The sequence below is a fragment of the Anguilla rostrata genome, chromosome 3 (genome assembly GCF_018555375.3).
Source record: "Anguilla rostrata isolate EN2019 chromosome 3, ASM1855537v3, whole genome shotgun sequence".
Classification (NCBI taxonomy): Eukaryota; Metazoa; Chordata; class Actinopteri; order Anguilliformes; family Anguillidae; genus Anguilla; species Anguilla rostrata.
Window position 1 is genome coordinate 60053144 of NC_057935.1, and position 20497 is coordinate 60073640.

Here is a 20497-nt window from a genome sequence, read left to right on the forward strand (position 1 = left end):
CCCATAAGCTCCCATAGCATATCCTTCTATGGTAATTTGGTAATTTGTTTTTGTCCCCTCTAGGGGACATGAGTCTCTGGTCTTAATCTCAAAATCCATATATTCTGCTACTCCGAAAACTACACAACAAGGGACATTCAATAAAATTAAATAATATTTAACAAACATATTTTCACTGCAACATGTTTTTGTCATTTAAAACACTTGTATTTTGTCAAAAATGTAAACCTTTTTTGTTGGGTCTCAGGAGGATATAACACAGGTACAATATTAGTGAATTCTAAATACATTATGCTACAATACATTACACAGATTTAACCTGCTAATCCTAATACAGAGATCAGTTGCAGTGCATCAATTTACTCATGTTTCATTACAGACTCATTGCCCCAAAAACTGGACTGATGGACATGGAATACAATTTCACATGTATATTTTTTCTTGTTCTATGTCTTTTTTGGGGTAAATATTTTTTAAAAGGACAAAAATGGCTCTTAAATGGTTATCGGCATAGAATTCAGCCCAGGAGACTACCATCTTAGAAATACATAAAAGTTGTGAATTACCACAGTGAATGAAGACGAGCTGCCATGATATATTTGCAAAAGGCAGTGCAATTTATAAGTATGTATTTTCAAAATAAATCAAATTTCTTAGTTCAACCACATCTATTATACGTCAAATAACCAATAGTTTTAAAAATAACCAGACTGAAACAAGGCTTTCTGTGGTGTATATTTGGATTGGATTGATTTGATAATTGCACTCGGTGGTGAGATTTAAAACACCATTGGTGTCCCACATTCACGACTGAAGCTCTCTTCTTCGAAAGTGGAATCAGTGAAACAAATATGTCATGACCATCTATCTAACCATATCTCTCTCTATCCCTTCATCCCTTTCTTTCTCTCTCTCTCTTTCACACACACACACACACACACACACACACACACTTTTTCTGCATGGTGGAATGATCCTAATAGTGGTCAAGTGCTGGAAGTAATCCTCATACTCAGTATTGGCAAGGGTCTCGCCCACGTCTTTCCTGTGCAGACGGGCTCTCTCCCTCTCTCCCTCTCTCTCTCTGTATTAACCTTCCATCAGGCCCCCGCTGAGATGAATCAAACCTGGCCAAAAGCTATCTTCATTAGTACCACTCAGTAGCACTCTAGCAGTTTCCATCAGTGCTGTGCCCCCCATTTACTCCCACCATCAGCCTACATCTGACTGAATTTCTCCTCCGGTCAGTTACCTCATCCATCTCCTCCATCATTTTCTCTCATTTCAGTCTACCTGTCCAACACACAAAAACATAGCCTTTCTGTTGAAAATAATTTCAGGGCTGCTTCAATACCTTTCCAACACTTTTTTGGATGTTCACATAGGGGAAAACTATGTGACAACACCCAGCCACTTCCATACCTTCACTGATCACCAGTAGCATATCATCCGTTGAATTACAAGTGAAGATGCTAAAGCCTTCTACTTTTGCCATAGACTTCCAACTTTCTTTGGCTTTGAGGCCAGGCTTACACCTATTGTCCCAAGTTTCACCTTTGGCTATGAACCTACTATGACTGCACAGGCAGAACACAAGTGGTCTCATCTTGCCAGGGGTTGGTAGGGATTAAGTCAGTTAGACTTCCATGTGGACTAGATCCACCCAACTGCATGCCAGGGACAGGCAGGGCACCAGCTGTGGCAGAGATATGCCTCTCCTTAGCAGAAATTCACCTTTAGTACTGTGTGGGAGTACAGGTGTAAAACTGCCTCTGGCTTACAGGCAAATTTATCAAAAGAGTGCACATGCTTCCGCTGCTATGGTTCTTGCAAAGGTCACAGAGCACAAAATTCTGAAGAGGGGAAAAAAGAAAAGGGTAGCTAAATGATTAAAAATAAAAAATAGGGCACATTTTCCTAGGGAAATCCAGATCCTTAGTACAGTTAAGTTACAAACCTCTGCCTGCCTGCTCTCTTTTTTGCACAGATTAAAGAATGGTACGTATCCACAGTCAGCACACATGTTTTTTTTCTCTCCAGACAGATGAAGCAAAAACAACATTTACAATAGCTGCATCTGACATACTTGCATCCTATTGTGTGCATGATCAGTGAGTGGCACTTCGGACAGGCACGGAAGAGGGGGCAGCCAAAGACCTTACTACTGCTGTTGAGCACCATGTCACAGTTGAGCAGCATGGCTACCACCCCACAGGACTTGTTGCTGCAGTGCCCAGCGCTGGCCTCGTGCGAGAAGAGCCAAGGGGCAAGGCAGGACCAGCAGAAGTGTTGAGGCGGGGCACACTGGGAGCACTGGACAAACTGACAGGGCTGGTCGGTGCTGCCCAGGGGCCGCTTCAGGACACAGCAGCAGGAAGGACACTGCACGGGAGGGGGCACAGGCACAGGGTAGAAGTGGAGAATATTCTGAATGGTGTGAACTGATATAGCACAGGACAGTATAAACAGGATTTACAGGCGGCCCACCCACTCTGGTGCCGGAGCACCACAGCCTTTGTAATGTTCTAGCCGTTCCATGTCACAGGGAGAAACAGCAGTTCTTACTTATAATGCAAAACATTCAGTCTCCTGTATTAGGGACTGCAACAATTGCTTCTACTTCCTACGAAGTGCATGGAAGCGCTGTTAAATTGTATGTACATCTTAACCCGTATAGCCTATATACAAATATGTAACTTAAAAAAACTTCGCCAACTAGCCTATTAAAATGACACATACTGTTGCTACACCATGATGTTCTGTGTTGGGTCCATTATTCCTGGATGAGCACATAAACCCACCTTCTTGTACATGTCTGGATGGCCTTCCACAATTTCGTCAACCCTGTTCTGCTGAAGTGCCTTCTGCTCAGGGGACAGCTGCATGAGCTCTTGTACCTGTTTCCATTCCCAAACCTCCCCACAGATTGGGCAGCTAAATTCCAGAGATTTCTGTAGGTGAACAGAGAAAGGGGGAACAAATTCAAGGAGGATTATAACAAATGTTTATTTCTTAGTGTCTTGCATTTGAGGGCTAGGTATAATTGCACAAAATATGTCATAGTTTTCGTTTTAAGTTCCGTGTCTATTTATGAATATCTGGATGCTTCTTTTTTGCAACGCATCCTAGAGTAAGTTATCAAATAATTTTTACAAGAGATCAAATTCCAACATCTAATGCTGTGTGTCATACAAACCATAGAATTTAAAAGGAAAGAAATAGCATTTTCCCAGATCAGAATACATTTCATGAGTGATTAAAAAATAGGCCAGTATAAATGATCACAGCAAGAGGTTGCTTTACATATTTATCAATGTCATAAAGGTATAAATACAAATTTCTACACTTGTTTCAGAGGAAAACTGTATGTACACTTTGGGCACCCAGTAGACCAGATGAGGTTGCTGGTATGAGGTGTGAATGTCATGCCAGCTGAGACCTTAATTATGCACCAATTCAGTTATACACCATCCTGTAGGGCTGCTAACCTCAGTTCTTGGTATCAAGGCTGTTTATAGGCATAGGTAACGATTGCAGTTGCCTACAGTGCCAAACAGCAGGGAAAACGAGAAAAATAACAAAGCCCCATGCATTGCATAGTTGGCAGCCACCCCAGTCCGCAATCTTTATCCCCCCCCAGTCTACAATCATCTCCTACCACTTGCCCACAGTTGGCAATCTCGCCTAGGGCATTAGGAATGCTAGAGCCATTTCTGATTGGCATGGTCCAGATTCAAAACCAAACTACCTATCCACAGTCGAGAACAGTGTGTTAGCAGGGTGAGCCACCCAGCAGCCACAGAAATAGTATTTTTTGAGTGAAGGGAAGCAGTGGCTGACAAATACATTTCAAGATGTGGGTGCTAGGCTGAACTCTACAAACTGATGGGATGATATTGCAGCCTGTGGATGGGCCTACAGACATGATTGGGTATTCCAAGTTAGGACAAAACAAAAAATCAGGGACAAACCTTACAAAATTTTTTGAAGACAAACATTTTACAAAAAACACATCCCATCAATCATTTATCATCCATGTGATCTCACACAGGACGAGTATGGCCAAAAGCACTTGATTTACTAAGACCTTTAGCGTGTGCAAAACCTTTCAGCACACTTAAAACAAATAACACAATCAATGATTGGTGCAAAACAAATATTATGACCAATCATTGGTCGTGTTATTGGTTTTACATGTGCTAAAAGTCTTATTAAATCAGGCCGTTACTGCAACTTAGAGGTCAAATTAAAACACAACTCACACTACATACCATACATTAGTTTAAGATAAAGGCCAAAAAATATTAAAATGATTCTAGTTCCAATCTCATATAGGGCAGAATAATGTATTATTGAATATGTACAATAATAAAAATATTACATTGGTTATAAAAGCTAACAGATTTTCTATCACAACCAAAGAAAATAACAGAAATGCAAAGACGTGTATCACTTAAAATCCACTTACAACTTAAAGTTTGAAACATTTGGATGTGTAGAAAGAGCGCAGACAAGACTACCAGTGAAATACTCATACTGTACAGTGAAGTCACCCTGAACAAATATATATGAGGCATAATGTGTTCTGCTAGACTATTACCAGGATAGGTATTGTCATAGGATTGTCTGTATTCTGATTCAGTAACTATTGCAGGTTAATATTAGGAGTGTGCTATCTGACCTTGCCCAAGCAGGTGTTCACCATGCTGTTGACATCAGAAGGGCTGACTTGGTGTCCACAGGGGGCTGGCTGGATGCTGTTGCCTGGCTGGATGCTGTTGTCTGTGAAGAGGGAACAAGTGGTAAAGGGGGGCGATAAATGATTACATAACTTCACAATGAAGGGATGAATGGCGAGAAAACAGAGTTGGAAAAGACGGGATGATTGGACAGGTGAGAAAGAGCTGATCAAACAGGGAGAGGAGATAATAGAGGGAATGGGCACATACAGTAGGTGTCCATAACATTTTTGAAAATTCCAAAATAATTAATGACATACAGTATGCCACTTCATGCTGAGTTCTTGTTTGACTTTAAAGTAGTGCTATCCTTTGAACAATGGCATGCAACGTGGTGGCAAAACACACATAAACTATTAGGCAGCTAATGTCTGTCTATGCTGGAATGTCAAGGGGTGCCAAAAGGGACAGCCCATTTTTGGCAGGGTTGTACTCTTTTCATGCTTTTCATCACTCTGAAAGCATAGTTGCACATACTACCAATTACTTAACACTGAAAGTAGCTAAACTACAGCCAAGCTATCCTAAAGAGAAATGTAGCCTGTGAACCTACAATTGTGCACCACTAAGCTATGTGACCACTATTGTAGGAGGACTCACTGAAGACTATTTAAATAATATGTTGTAATGTTTTATCGCCCTCAAGTGGATTGTTTGGTAGTTGCAAAAAATTACTCTGACAACTAGATTTTCTTAAAAACAGAAAATGAAACTTTTTGCTTGCAATTGTACAATGAATCCACCATCTCCCCCCTTAAAGTTTAGTTAATCATATGAATTACCATAAAAACAACCAGTTTGACCATACAGTTAACGAACTGCATTATTTTCCATCATAATCCATCAAAATAATGCTGTGGAAAGTGAAAGTGACGGGTTCTCTTTATCAGACATTCCAACCCCATTTTCTTCTTTAATGATTTATTTTTTATTTTAACACGTGAGGTTCTGTTTTCAAAGAATACAATCACTGTACATTTATGCTCAGAGATTTACTGAACTCTGATCATTATAATTAATGCGAGAGGCTGACCTCTTCTCTTGCGTTACCTTTAAGATGGTTATCCAAACACCTCAGGGGTTTCAGCAACCACTTGGACTAATATTTCTCTTTTTCACAAATAAAAATAAGCAGACGTTTAACGACATAATTGCTTTCGGTTTGATTTAATGGGACAGCCTATGTCGTCTCCAGTAAAGGTGGATATAGTACCGAACCAACGCAATATTCAATAGTACCTCGGTTTTGTTTTATCTTTTTATCCACTTACCCATTTCTTTTGCACTCGCTTTCTGTCCGCGCAGTCTTCTCGATCTCCTACGATATTGTTCACCGCCGCTTTTTAGTGGCTTCATTTTGCGATTAGAGCTAGTATAGCACCTTTCATCTCTTGAAAACTGTAAGCCTCCGAACAGTTTCTTGTAAAAGAATTACGTCAAAACTGAAAGTAAAATTATGCGGTCAAAGCGAAACTAAAGTTCGTTCATGGTCTTGGTGCTCCATAAGTCATTGAGGTGGTACAACAGGTTATTGAATTAATCCATATAATGGTATCTGTTTGATTTGGCATGTTCATTTAACGTCAGTAAAGACCAACAATTGCAAGGAGTTCTATTTGATTTTATTAGAGCCAGTTTTTGCTTTATGAATCACAGGCGCAAAAATAAAAAATGAAATAGCAAATAAAATTTCCAACACTATGATACACTTGATCTGTCAGTCAGAACATTGGCTAACTGCATAAATCTGATTAATAGTTTCAGGATGCAGATGTGTTCAGGAAGCCTTGTGAATTCCAGAACACCCTCCTTTCCCTCACTTCAACCCATGAAAATGAAGGAAAACACTGTTCGTGCGGGTGCATGCGTATACGAGAGGTCACTGTGCTTTCAGTTTCTCCCACTGCTCTGGTGTAAGCGTCTTCTGCTCAAAGGCATGAATCACCTCCAGCTCCTTCGCCAAGCAGGAGTTCACCATCCTGAGAAAGAGACATTGGGACCAGTGAGTCTCCGAGGTCAAAAACCCTCTCCCTTCATTTAGGCTATTGCACAGTGCAGGCACTAGAGCCAGATGTGTCCGCCACAATTCAAGGAGAACTGTAAGTGCAGGGGTTTGCTCTAACTTGTTTTATTAGCACCTTTTATGTTTAAACTGATCTTTATATCAGTTTGAACTTCTCTTCAAAAATATTAAACTAGAGTTTAACACAGTACCTAAGACTTTCATTCAAGAAATGCTTCACTAGAGCCATCGTTTGAAATGCACTAGCTTTTTGGTTAAAAAAAAAGAAGAAAATTTAGTGGTGTCAAATGTTTCAGTTTTTAAACCCCTCCCATGAATAGGTGCCACAGGAATTACCAGAAATGGCTTAAAGAAGACAGAACATGACATAAATACATAGAAAATATGGTAACACTACTAGAACCCTTCAACATAAGGCTGACAACACTGTCATACACATGACATAACAGCTGTCTCACAAGATGGAATAATAGATGATGTCAATTTATGTCAAATTACATAACACTGTCATACTTTCATCAGTAAATGTTATGACAGATCTTACTTGATGATATTTGACAAACTGACATCAAGTGTTATGCCATCTTGTGAAAGTTATGTCATGTGTATGATAGTGTTATGTCGGCCTTATGTCAAAGGGTTCAAGTAAAACATTACTCTAAACATCAGTTGCAATTAATGTCATCTCGTTTACAGGATCAAATAATCTTAATAAAATCTTATAGTTACCTTTAAAAATTGTAGAATAGTTACTATACCCACAGTGCAAATTAATTGGATATTGTCAAAATGCACAAGTATAAGTGCAATATAAAAATTAATGGAGCACAGGTTCTTAATGAACATCATAAATTACAACTTCTATTCAAGTCTTTTTTTTTCATCTTTGAAAATATTTTTGTCATGGTATAATTTGTGGTTCAACTTAAAGGATACATCCCCTTGAAATAAGGAATGCAGTATCCTAACATTTCTGCCAGGTGTACTAGCTAATCATCCCAACTGAAGAGTCAGCAACAGTAAGCAAAATGAAGGCAGTGGGTTTAAAGTAGAAGCAGTCTTTAATAACATTAATCCTCCAGAGGGCACTGCATCACAACTGCAAATTTTTTGATTGTATCTAGTCTTATTTTGTAGGCTACTAAAAATGTTCAGTCGCTGTATAACACACCATTCTTTTTGACCAACTGACTCACCGATAAAATGCTATGAAACCAATGGTAAAAACTAAGGATTTGTTATTGTATAGAAAACGGAAATTGCTCCAAAAAAAATGGCCATGAGGGGGAAATTGTGATTCTGCACTAATGACCATGCCAACAGCACCAATTTGTGGAAGTTTGTATGGGCGCAGATTTCCAATCTAGCCTCTAGGCAAGTGACGTTAACGCATCAACGTGACCTGAACGAAGTTAATGATGTCGGAAGATTGTTCCAGAAAGAACAAGAATAAAGAAATAAACTGAATCGACCGAGTGACTGCAATGGACAGGCATTATAAACGACCAAGTACAACAACGTGTGGATAGTGAGAATTCTATAGTGTGGTACCCCGGGAATTGAGTTTGACAGCCATGCACTCTCCCAGACCACACTTCTTAACACCCGTGGCTTCCCCAATTTATTCTGCGTCCCCGTCAGAAAATACCTGTGTCTGTGTAGCAGTGGTTTGCCTTCAAACTGTGGTGACACCACTAGCACCTTGAAACTAGCCGCACATCTGTTGGGAGATGTATCTTCCACTTCCTGCCACCAACACAAATTAAGTCATTTTAAGTCATTTAAATTCCATGTAGCATACAAGTATTAAAACAATAGAAACTGACGCATAAACAACCAGTCAGCAGAATAGCTAACCAAAAACTGATTTTTACGATAGCTATAAGCAAATGAGCAGCCGTTCAGTAAAATTTGCAAGCTAGCTAGCTACATACCACATGTACGGCTCCAATTTCCGTTGTCAGTTTATTGCGAATGTGATCAATTGTTATTTCCATGATGTGTTAAATAAAGCACAAGCTACTGCCAGATGCTTTCGCCACGTTTAGTTATTTTGTTTCACAGATATGAAACCATAAATCACTGAAACCTGCCGTAGCTAATGTATTTTCCGCTAAAAATGCTCAACCTGCTCCTCGTATAGAGGCAGGTCCACCAACAAAATTAAATGTATTGGCCAATTGTAACTCAAATCCTACACAAGAGTACAACCCCACGTTTAGTAGTAACCAATTAAATCAGTCAAGGACTGGCCTTGTCAATTTTTTTTTTTTTTGGGGGGGGGGTAAACTGTGTGTCTATGCTATTTGCCTACTCTAAAAGTTTAAATTGATACTATTATTTTATATTTTGTCGGGCGTTCACACGTTTAATTCTCTTTTAGTACACATACACACAAAAACGTATAAGTAAGAAAAATATATTGAATTTCCCTTTTGGAAAATGTATTGGGAAATATCAGGCGATAATATTAGGTCCTGATACATTTGACTGATTGTAGCTGCTAGTCCACAGCTATTTTTTACGGTCTCTGGCCCACAGATCATATGAATTATTTGTTACCACGATGTAGCAATTCCTATAATAACGATTAACTAGCAAGCTAATGGTCTGTTCTCTGTACGGCGAATTTCGAAAAATGAACTTGAATAACAAGCAATCTAGTGCAATCTTTTTGCTGTTTAGCCGTCTGATAAGGTAACATTCTTCTGCAGCGATGACAATGGGCATTCAGACATGTTTGCTGTTGACCGTTGGCTGATGCCACTGACTTGTGTAACTTCGATTTGTTTAGTTGGCTAGTTCGACACGTAGATCTCGCGGATCCCTCACATCGCACGAAGACTAGCTCGCGGTTTAACTTTTTCAAGCTAATGCGTTATGAAATTCTGTTCTTTTCTTTTTCAGATATTGTGTAATTTACTGCGTGCCAGGATAAATCTCACATGTGTTCTTCGTTTTCAGTAATTTAAAATGGTAGTGGAGGTGGAGAACTTCTTCGGTGTGTACATGTTGTACTGCACTAATCCCAAATTCAAGGGTCGCATTTACATTGGCTTCACGGTGAATCCAGAACGCCGGATAGGGCAGCATAACGCCGGGCGACACAGGGGTGGAGCTAAAAGGACCAGTGGAAGAGGACCATGGTGAGGAATGGAAAGGGGCCGGGAGCGGCAAAGTCTTTTTGGATTTAGCGTGATATTGTGGGGACAATTTATTCTGTGACATAATCTTTGTAATATTAAATTGACTTTTCATGATGAATAATGTTTTCGGGAGATGTTATGAAGCCAATTGAACAGCTTTGTAAAGGTCTTTGACATGGCTCTGTCAATTGCAGCAAGCAACTATGTTGTAATGAAGAAATAATTGTTCGCTTTGGTCACACTCAAGATACTTTTGTGAGCCAATATATTTATTAGCCATTTTTCGTCCTTGTGTAACAGGGAAATGGTTCTCATCATTCATGGCTTTCCATCGGACATTGCAGCTTTGAGGGTAAGTCTTTATTGAGAATTGGGTTACGTGCACACACTGCCTAGCACTCTTTTCTCTGTCAGCTGTGTAAGTTGCGTAAATAATAACAGCGTCAGTAACCTAATAAGTCACTTGTAAGACATACAAATTTATTCAGGATTCAATTTTCCCTGAAGAATGCAATTCTTGACTCAATTTATATGAATGATGTGAGCTAATGGCTTGACTGGCACATGGATAGATTAGTACTTCACATCACTTACAAAATTCCCCTTCCATTTCTCCCTCATCTGTACTCCCTGTTGACTTTTCTTAGTTACATGTTTATCTCTGATTATATAGTTCAGCTTGTTAGGACCGCAAACATTAAGTGTTAGTTACACAACTGCTTGCTGCATGGGTCTTTTCACTTAATCTGTCCCGGATGCTGCCCAGACATCTCAAGCTTTTATATGCCACCAACCCTTTGCCCCCCTGACCTGTGCCCTTTCTGCAGTTTGAGTGGGCATGGCAGCACCCCCACTCCTCCCGCCGCTTGGCCCACGTGGCTCGACGGACGCGCCGTGAGTCCAGCCTCCAGTTCCACTGGCGTGTGTTGTCGCACATGTTACGGGCGGCGCCGTGGAACCGCCTACCACTCACTGCTCGCTGGCTGAGACAGGAGTACCAGCTAGACTTCGACCCCAGCCTCCATCCCCCTCTGCACATCCCTGTGGCTTTCGGTAGCGTGCGAGCCAAGAAGCAGTTACACGAAGCCCCTGGAGAGGAGCAGCTGGAGGAACAAAGACTGGAGACCTGCCTGCTGTGTCGGGAGACTGTACATGTGAGCTGCATAAGGCATAGACTAGGATCCTTTTTTTAAGCTGTGCTGATTCAACAGTTTTTATATCTGGGCTAGCCAATCTTATCTGTGAAGGGCCAGTGTGGGTTCAGGGTTTTGTTTTTGCCTAATACTACTACAACTGATTCAACTAATTACCCATTCATGGTCAATGTTGTGTGCCGGGTGCCCTGCGAGAGTTGAACCTTGAGAAGTACAATTGAGGTTTCTTAGGTGAGTCATACGGAGCATTTGAGGCATTCCGTGGGAAATGGACTAGGCTGTCAGGCCTGTTCATAAGAATCCCTTAATTTTCAATATGCATATTCCTTACCTATCTGTAAAGACTAAAACTGAAGCTAGAGCTCCAGGTACCAAGTAGTTCTTGAGAAATTGTTATAGTTGTTTTGGGGATAGAACAAAACCTCAATGTGAAAGATTATATTTCCTATGACTTATAGTCATGTAATGTTGCCCCCCCCCCCTTGACTGGGTCCAAAGAGTGTATTATATGAAGATATGGTCCACAATCAGGACCATTTTTGAGCATTTTTAGACCCCTTTATATCTGTTAAACTATGTGTGATACTATGTTTAAAATTCTATTTTATTTATTTGAATATGTAAAGACTGCCTGAAGGAAGTATGAGGAAAACTGGAAAAAGCCCATTAAACGGCTAAGTCCTGGTTGAGTTTTGATGGAGAGACCATTTAGTTTGGTAAGGGAAACATGTTTAAAACCAGCATGACATGATTAAAACAGAGAAGGAGAAACTCAGTGTGAAACACCCCAAGGATGGGATGAAGTTAGTTTGTTATGTACTGTAAAGTGCTCATTGCAAGCATAGGACAGAAACCTAACCTGGTGAAAATTATTTTCTCTCATTGCAGACTGTAGACAGGTTGTCCTGTTTACATCACTTCTGTCAAATGACTAGTCACATGATTTGCTTAGCCAAGCACTTTCTCAAGTCTGAGCCCACCCATCTACTTCCTGTGGAAGGGGAATGCCCTGGCTGTCAACATTCTGTGCTATGGGGTAGTCTGATTCGTCAGAAGAAAGGCTGCTATGGCGACTTGGAAGAAATTACAGGATCATCATCATCCCAGGTAAGCAAGTTTGCTCTTTCACTTGTTTGCATTCCTGCATCAAGGGATTTTTGCAATATTGTAATATTGTAGTAATTGTGCAAAACAGCAACGCTCATCATAGAGTGCCAGCGATGCTTTGCATTTAGTCATATCCAAATCAGGATTAAAATGGGTTAAAATAATTAATCTTGTAATACTATTAATTATGAGGCTGAAATAATTGATCTGACTATGTGTACATAGTAATCTGTTTTACCATTCTGATTTACAGGATTGTTATATTCCTGGGTTAGCGCTGTTGAGTAGCGCCGTGCTATGTTTTGCTATCATGCAAACTCAAATCCATAGATGCAGAATGGATGTACAGATTCATAGCTCCAGCATCATATGAACTTTTTATGCTGTTGCAGCTTGTAGCAAGTGTACTAAAGCGAGACAAAGTCAAATAAAATCCATTTCTTGGAGTCATATGACTCTTGTAGTACAACCTGAAAAAGTGTGGTGCCCGACAGTGCATTTATTGAGTGCAGTCCCAGTCTCGGATCAGAGGATCAGACTAACACTGATTCATGAATGTGTTCTACAGAGCCATTGGACAGATGAACTGCAGATCTGAAGAGAGCCTGTTCTGGCACAAATGGTGCCAACAAAATGCACCACAGATCATCAGCATGGACAATAAGGGTACTCTTTTAAAAGCAAGAATTTATTCCATGCTAGACAGATTTGATGATGACCCTCACATTGTACAGATTGTGCGCATAGTGCATGAGAATGGTGTGGGTAAATTGGACAAGGCATTTGTCAGAAATGTGTTTATAACACTGAAAGATGAAATGGAAAACTGAGACATGTCTTTTCATAAAGGAAATTAGGTTGTGAGACTCAATATTTTAATTTTAATAACATTTTTTAATGCACATACCTTTTTAACAAGTGTAAGAGATTACTTTTTAAAAACGAGGCAGCTACGATGATATTACCAGTACCACTGTAAAAAAAAAATGGATTGTATTTTTTAAAAAGAATAAAAAGAACGTGATTACATCCAAAATAATTCAGTTTTAATTATAGCCTTACGCATGAAGTCCATAAGTCAGGACTGTTCATTGTATGTATTCAGTATCCTTTTGTCCTTTTCGGATTACCATTGTCCAACTGTGGTTGGTGGTTTATACAGTACCATTTTGTATCAATGGTAGTTCGCTGTTCCAGTATTGCTAATTACCGTATTTGTCGCCAAACCTAATAACAATGGGGGCCCCTTGCTTGAGGGGTGCCTGACAGCGAGCTGACTATCAGAGGTATCGCCAGCTGTTGGATGCACTGGTACACGGAAGGAAAGTCCACATGCTGTGATTTGGGAATCTTCTGAGACAAGTCCAACGTGAAATCTGTTGTTTCAAAGTTGCTGTAGACTTCGTAAATTGGACAAATGTTGGACAGACTGGCTAGTTACACATAAGGGATTTTTAAGCTTGTTCTCTCAGTAGCCATTTTTTAAAAATTCTAAATAATGCAGTAAACACGATGAATATTGTTCTGTTATGTTAGAAACAGTGCACCCAAGAAACTTCCCAGTGCCATGCTGTAGCTGAGGCCCAGTTCTGTGGGTCCAACCCACAGAACAGTAACTTTAAACAAAAACAGAAAAGATGCAAGGTCTTGCCGGTACAATATATGAAATGGACACCAGGTTCTTTTTCATTTCAATTGAATGGCTTCAATGAATAAATATGAACGGTGCGAGCAAATTTATTGGAATAATAATGTAATGTATTATTATAATGTCTTGTTTGGGTAAAATAACAGTGGTAAAACTGGTTAAACCATCCAAGTTATTTAAAAACATTAAAACTGTAATAATAAAAACAAAGTGAACTACACCTTCAATTTCAGATTAATTGCAAGAAGTTTTCAATTTCTGAAAAATTAATCAAAAATGTTTACATGGCTGCTTGAAACCAGTTAAGGCCCTGAAATTTGAGGACTATGTACAAAAAATGCTATTTCTACATGGTGAAACCAAAATGGATTTAAAAAAAATTGTTTAATAAAAACTGAAAATCTGCACTTAAACCACATGCAAATTGCTTCATTGCAAATCTAAAATTGTGGAGTACAGAGCCAAATCAAGAATCATTTGCCCCAAACATTATGGAGATATATATATATATATATATAAGCATGCCGCCAGCTGGATATACATGCACACAAACACATATACAGTATATCCAGCTGGCAGCATGCTTCGTGAAGTTGTTCAATCAACAGAGAAATTACAAAATGGGTTGACTGATGTGTATTTGGTCACAGAACCATGTAATAATCAGATTTTAGACTTTATCCATATAATTAAATGACTAAATAAGGGCTGTTTGGGTATAGATTCAAATTTAGTAGAGGTGAGGGAAATATACATTCACATAATTGTACTTGAAATATACTTTACGTACCATATCAATAAAATAAAATATGTCTATCTCTATTTGGTGTATATAGAGTACATGTACAGGGATCATCAAATCTGGTCCTCAAATCAAAATCCAGCCCAGGATTTCTTTCCTCCCAGGTAATTAACTGAACAATTGGTGGTACTAATTGGCCAGACTGTCTTCGCACCTGACTCCCAGGTAAAGGGAGGGTGGAAAACCAGCAATTCTCGGCCCTCAAGGACCGTGATTTGATGATCCCTGAAGGTGTTAAGAGTAAAACTAAATTTAAAAAATAACTAAAAAAAACCTTTTGTGGTGCGCATTTCAGATTAAGTAGAGTTTAGGGTTCCAAATACGTTGACCCCTCTCCCAGATTTCTTTCAGCCCCTAAATGTCACCTCTTTTTCCATTCATTGTTGTGCTGGGGGAGCACTTATGGTGATCACCGGCTAAAAGGAAGAAGAAAAAGGACAAACAACCCACAAAAAGAATAAATGAGTCAAAACATTTCACTTAATGTAAATCATGATGCCTAAGGAAGGGTGGTCACTGAAGGTGGCCCACCTGTTACTGCATGCTTGACACTGTACATCATACAAATATTTCACACCACTGTCTCTAGCTCTCTTCATTGCTCAAAATTCATGTTGTCTGAATTTATTCATCTCTCTAGTTCTTTCTGCCTTATTCCATCCCTCCCTTTGTCCTCACCATATTGGCCCTGGGGGTGCAGCAGTTGATGACCTTGCAGCAGTAGGTGGTCAGGGTGGCACAAATGGCAAGGACGGCAATGTTCATCAGGAGTAGCTCAGCATGGTAATGCTTAACCCCATCCTTTCATGAGCAGAGGGAAAGAGATGGAAGCACAATGAGAGCAATTACATGGTAGTGTTGTGTAATGCTTTGTGCACTGAATGTGCTGGTCAGGTTTCTAAGAATGTTCAAGGAACTTTGATAACCTGAATTTATGTAATATAAAAGAGAAATATGGGGCGACATAGCTCAGGAGGTAAGAGCGGATGTCTGGCAGTCGGAGGGTTGCCGGTTCGATCCCCACCCTGGGCATGTCAAAGTGTCCCTGAGCAAGACACCTAACCCCTAACTGCTCTGGTGAATGAGAGGCATCAATTGTAAAGCGCTTTGGATAAAAGCACTATATAAATGCAGTCCATTTAAAAATAACCATACATAATATTAGACTTACATTTACATATGGGTGTTTGATAACTTTTTTAATGAAATAGTTTTTAATTAACAGTTAAAATGTGTTTTGTGTTTACTCAGGTTCCTTTTGTATAATATTACATTTTGTCTAAAGATCTGAAACCATTCAGTGTGACAAATATTCAGTAATAGAGGATATCAGGAAGGTGGCAAATACTTTTTCATGGCTCTGTATTACTCCCCATCCTCTTCTATTCCCATATAGATAACACTAACACTATTTCTGTGATACCCAAACTTGTTAAGTTCTATGTATTCATTCCTTCGTACCTTAGTTTGGAATGCCCAATTGTAACTATGCCTGTACCATCACTATTTTTTCTTTGATAATTTGGGAACATGATCCCCCAAAATGTGTGTAGCCAATTGCTTGCTGCTAATTTACTTCATACCGCTTTAACAAAAACTCTGATCCACTGATTCTGACACGACTGTCACCTTCTATAAGGTGTTTTTATCAGATACGAAATTATTTTCTTCGAACAAATGTACAGATTAAACTGAAAACCTGACTAAATCATTATAGTACACTGAAGAGTATGTAGGATTGACAGTCAAATGGATGTCTTGACTCACCAAAAGATTTTGGCATACTTTTGTGACCTCTGTGACATTAAACATGGAGTGCCAGCAATAATCGTAACCAGGAAAAAATGCCCCGGTGCTGAGTATTACATTGAGTACTGAAGCCAGACATGCCACCAACTGCATGCCAAGGCAGGCCCTTAGCTGTTGGGAACACAGATATACAGAGAAAGAAGTATGAAACAGTATTTGTATTCATCCATTTTTACTAACAGATCCCTTCCCCAGGTTAACCTGAAATTTTCTTACTTTGTATTGGAACTCTTGAGATGCATCAGTTGGCTCATGGGTACAAAGAGTGCATCTTACACAATTTAGCAATCCCATCATTACTTCATGCTGCTGCCTTGTTCATCATTGTCTTTACAACTACAACTACTGCTTGGGTTTACTGTTTATCCAACTGAGAAATCATACCTTTTTATAACAAATCCTCAACCTAACCTAGCAAATATCAGACCCATCCTAAAACCAAACATATCCAAACCTTCCCCCAAACCCTTCAAAAAAATTGCTTACAGTGGGCAGGTGGAGATTCTGAGCAGCTATTGCAATACTCCCAGCAATAATTGCCTGTAATGCAAAGAGTTACAATAATAGCAATAAAAAACAAGTTAGTGTACCCACATCAACAGTAACAATGTTTCACAGTCTCTTAATATAAAACATACTTCAAGTTGTTTCAATATTACCACATAAGTAAAAACATGGACACAACATCAGCCGAGGTTCAGTTCAATTTGTACTAAACATCTCGTTAATAAATTATCCATAAATTATCTGACCTGTAATGATTACTGATTGTAATTATTGTGACCCAAAGACACAGATTACATCACAAGGGCAAAGATGATATTTAAACAACATAATTTCCCAGAGAGAGAAGGCAACAGGGACTGATGATACTGGAAAATACAGACAGGTATAATTCACCAATAATGCCATGAACATGTGCAGGTGTGTGTATAATGGATACTTACAAACAGAGACCCAATGACCTGGAAGACCTCAACGAAATGTGTATCACCAATAGACAAGAAAGCACCAAAGACCATGCTGATCTGAAATACACTGAGTGTGATCTGAGTCAGCTATTGGGAGAGATGAATAAGAGTCAAACAAGTGTAACAAACTGGTATTCCTTCAACTGACATCCCTATGTCACCATGCATTCACATTTGTTGTACTGAAACATTGTGGAAAACAGTTGTTAAATCATAAATTAAATTCTACATTTTGGGACTGTCAAGGGTAGCCATACCTGAAAATTATTTTACTATTCTTCTTTCAAATGTGCTCTTGGGATAAATAACGTTTTTGACTGACACATTTAAAACATTAAAATATATGACACATAAAGGCATATAAAGACAAGCTACGCACCCCAAGGGCCTTGGGTTCTGCCTCAAGGTACTTCTGTGTTTGGTGAGGATTCTTTTGAAAAGTTACTGCAACAAGCGGACCATCCTCGTTTCCAGGGGTGTTGGTGGAAGGTTGGTCGATAACGGCTACAGATTCCATTTCTTTCTGAATGATAGTGAAGGTGAATATTGAAAAAGTATTAAATGTTACATTAGAAATGTTTCAACGCTTAAAAAAAACCCACATCCACGTTTTCCATACGTAAATCACCTATTCGGGCAAAGGCTACTTGATTTTGTGGCAGAACTAGACTTGCGAACCGTATGCTACTTCACAAAATCAGATATCTTTATATATTAACTGTCTTTACTAGTATGAGACACCGACAATACGTATTTACTGACTTAAATAATTGCTTTTAGCTCACTCAGAAGTCCGTAGTGCATGTAAATTAAGTTAGGCCTATGCAATACATCACTAAATGACTAACTTTTGATTTCAATCTATTGTGCAGCATATTCAGAATTGTAAACAGAATCGATTGCACTTACGCAATAAACGAAAACTTACTAATTATTGATGCCAATCCCGTATTTCGATCTCTCCAAAACACATTTGTTATCATAAACGTAACAAAAACACAAATCTCACGATTTTCGTTTCGAATGTAACACAAAACTGAACTTTTCGTGCGGGACAGTTACTTCTTATTACCAACGCCCCGTTGTTTCCTTCGCCAGTACTGCTCCGTTCTGCACTGCGCCTCTCAGCCAATCCTTCGCTTTCACAATAGGAACGTGACTGCCAGGACACACACAACTTTGGTACGCGACGGGTTTTGTTCCCCAATTTTTGGCGAACTACATTTTCAAAAAAGAGGGTTTACCAACAAAGTAGTTATTCACAAAGTAGGCTAGTGGTAGTGGTACTACACGTGCTTTCAGTCGATGTCAGTTTTAAGTTAAAGCAGACGTTCTACGCCTTTAAAAATCGCTCATGACATGATAATTTCAAAGCGAAGCACTTGAAACTCCCCACCATATCTCCTCCTCGGATAGCTGTAGCCCCAATGGTTTACAGCAGGAAACATCAACTTTGTTATTGTGATAACGTCCGACTGCCATTGTTTCACATTAGTTTAGTACGTCTTCGCTTTGAAAAGCAGCCCTTTATATTGTTAATGTAATGTTTCAACACAGCTGAAGCCTTTATGTGCTGGGAACTACAGGAACTGGCTTTTACCATTAAAATACTGGCTGGATTAAAATACAGGGGACATTGAGGCATTAACATGCTATAGGCATCCAATAGCATAAACGCTATATCAATATATGCAATGATAAATCAAAAAAAGTTTGTCAGGAAGGAGAGAACTTAACATAACATAACATACTGATGCGAACAGGCCATTCAGCCCTTTGGATAAAAGTGTCTACTAATGTAATGTAATGAACACTGAATACTATTTAAAATGATTGCACAATGCTCAGGGGCTTTAAATGCAACACCTGTAATAGTTAAGCACATCCTCACAATAATAATTACATAATAACATATATCAAACATTGCCCAAACTCAGTCCTAGGGCACCCCTTTGTACACTTGTTTTCCTTTCAACCACAAATGGTACTCCTGAATTGTCGTGAGCTGCTAATTTAACTTTATTAGACACTTAAATACTTTATTAGGTCATGTTTACACATTATGTCAGAAATTATTGCCACAAAGAATAAATGTCCCATATTCAGATCCCAGGACTTTCAATTAGTTGATCAACTATAGCTAATGATTAATGGTGAGCCTAGAGGGTCTGAATGACCTGTTCTTGTGAGTATGTATTCTTGAGGTCTTAATTACTGCTTTCATGACTGGTAATGAGCAATATGCCCAGTGATTATTTTTAAATGATGTCAAATATTTTAACTGATTCAATTATAGACTCATGTAAAATCAGAGGAGGTTCTAATTGCTGAAACCTGGTGTTTCACACTAACTAATTATGGACAATGAATGAGTTTAAGACAAAGAAAATGGCACCTAAAACTGAATTGTGTCAAGGAAATATTGATCAGGAGAGGCCATAACAAAACCGTCATGCATATGCATACATATAAATCAATTTACCTTGATGACTTATGCTGATATAAGCTGCCAAGCTCTTACACTACCCTTGCTTCTGGTTTTGCCTTTCAGAGAAAAAGGTGTGGGTGGAAACATGAGTTCGACATTTATTAATGTTTGCTTTTTATTAAAACATTTTCTTAATGGTGTTTTTCATTGGTGCCAGGCCAACCACAAGCGACACTGTCAATCAAGCACCATTCTGTCCCTCTCCAATAGATAGAGCTGGTGCTCCAGGCTGTGCACAGTGCAGAGAGACTTCAATCTAGGTAGTAGTCAAGCAGGACTTTCTTGTTCCAGGCCAATGAATCAAGCCATCTGATCTCAGCCTGGGAAGTTGTTTTTTAGTCAGCAGGACAACTTGCCATACCTGTTTTCTGGAGTCATTGCTACAAGAATGTCAAGACACGCTACATGTACACTGAACCTCCAACTTACTTGGCTACCCTGACAAATGGATGTTATGACACCGCTTTTCCTTGCATCAGGTTGTTGAGGATTACCTTGTCTATAGTTTCACACCACTACAAACCATCAGCCATTGGTGGAACCTCCACTGTGAGAGCCAATGCAGTGGAAATTTGTATTCAGTGCCACTACATGAGATCAGTATAGCTGG

At 39.2% G+C, this 20497-nt stretch overlaps 3 protein-coding genes across 9 annotated transcripts; 1 reads left to right on the top strand and 2 right to left on the bottom strand.

Annotated features, from left to right (window-relative positions):
• Window positions 1–6344: 6344 nt before the first annotated feature.
• On the bottom strand, window positions 6345–8929 carry zgc:112271 (uncharacterized protein LOC553698 homolog). The gene is made up of 3 exons (XM_064328938.1): window positions 8697–8929; window positions 8411–8508; window positions 6345–6718 (listed from the first exon to the last, which is right to left on the bottom strand). Exons 1-3 carry the CDS (start codon window positions 8757–8759, stop codon window positions 6619–6621), a joined length of 261 nt encoding a protein of 86 aa, XP_064185008.1. The 5' UTR covers window positions 8760–8929; the 3' UTR covers window positions 6345–6618.
• Window positions 8930–9175: 246 nt separating this feature from the next.
• slx1b (SLX1 homolog B, structure-specific endonuclease subunit) lies at window positions 9176–13805 on the top strand. Of its 3 annotated transcripts, none has more exons than XM_064328924.1 (6): window positions 9176–9908; window positions 10209–10260; window positions 10736–11062; window positions 11951–12169; window positions 12738–12798; window positions 12851–13805. In XM_064328924.1, exons 1-5 carry the CDS (start codon window positions 9736–9738, stop codon window positions 12765–12767), a joined length of 801 nt encoding a protein of 266 aa, XP_064184994.1. In that variant the 5' UTR covers window positions 9176–9735; the 3' UTR covers window positions 12768–12798; window positions 12851–13805. The 3 variants fall into 3 exon arrangements, with proteins under 3 accessions (XP_064184994.1, XP_064184993.1, XP_064184992.1); XM_064328923.1 differs by having other exon boundaries at window positions 9189–9459; window positions 9670–9908; window positions 12738–13805; XM_064328922.1 differs by having other exon boundaries at window positions 9194–9459; window positions 9727–9908; window positions 12738–13805.
• Window positions 13028–18776, bottom strand: LOC135251459 (uncharacterized). Of its 5 annotated transcripts, none has more exons than XM_064328930.1 (7): window positions 18472–18776; window positions 17779–17922; window positions 17376–17486; window positions 16915–16968; window positions 16387–16539; window positions 15298–15420; window positions 13028–15035 (listed from the first exon to the last, which is right to left on the bottom strand). In XM_064328930.1, the coding sequence occupies exons 2-7, from the start codon at window positions 17914–17916 to the stop codon at window positions 14997–14999; spliced, it is 618 nt and encodes a 205-aa protein (XP_064185000.1). In that variant the 5' UTR covers window positions 17917–17922; window positions 18472–18776; the 3' UTR covers window positions 13028–14996. The 5 variants fall into 5 exon arrangements, with proteins under 5 accessions (XP_064185000.1, XP_064184999.1, XP_064184998.1 ...); XM_064328929.1 differs by having other exon boundaries at window positions 18462–18776; XM_064328928.1 differs by having other exon boundaries at window positions 18442–18776.
• Between the last annotated feature and the right edge of the window lie 1721 nt (window positions 18777–20497).

Bases quoted from the DNA above. Each gene is read 5' to 3' on its own strand.
- slx1b (XM_064328924.1), top strand. From the start codon at position 9,736: ATGGTAGTGGAGGTGGAGAACTTCTTCGGTGTGTACATGTTGTACTGC. The intron at 9,909-10,208 runs GTGAGGAATGGA...CTTGTGTAACAG, and splicing joins ACCAGTGGAAGAGGACCATG to GGAAATGGTTCTCATCATTC. The intron at 12,170-12,737 runs GTAAGCAAGTTT...TGTGTTCTACAG, and splicing joins CAGGATCATCATCATCCCAG to AGCCATTGGACAGATGAACT.
- LOC135251459 (XM_064328930.1), bottom strand. From the start codon at position 17,916: ATGGAATCTGTAGCCGTTATCGACCAACCTTCCACCAACACCCCTGGA. The intron at 16,969-17,375 runs GTAAGTATCCAT...TTTGCATTACAG, and splicing joins AGGTCATTGGGTCTCTGTTT to GCAATTATTGCTGGGAGTAT. The intron at 15,421-16,386 runs GTGAGTCAAGAC...TGCTCATGAAAG, and splicing joins AAGTATGCCAAAATCTTTTG to GATGGGGTTAAGCATTACCA.
- zgc:112271 (XM_064328938.1), bottom strand. From the start codon at position 8,759: ATGGAAATAACAATTGATCACATTCGCAATAAACTGACAACGGAAATT. The intron at 8,509-8,696 runs GTATGTAGCTAG...TGTTGGTGGCAG, and splicing joins AAATTGGAGCCGTACATGTG to GAAGTGGAAGATACATCTCC. The intron at 6,719-8,410 runs GTATTTTCTGAC...TCTCTTTCTCAG, and splicing joins CCACTGCTACACAGACACAG to GATGGTGAACTCCTGCTTGG.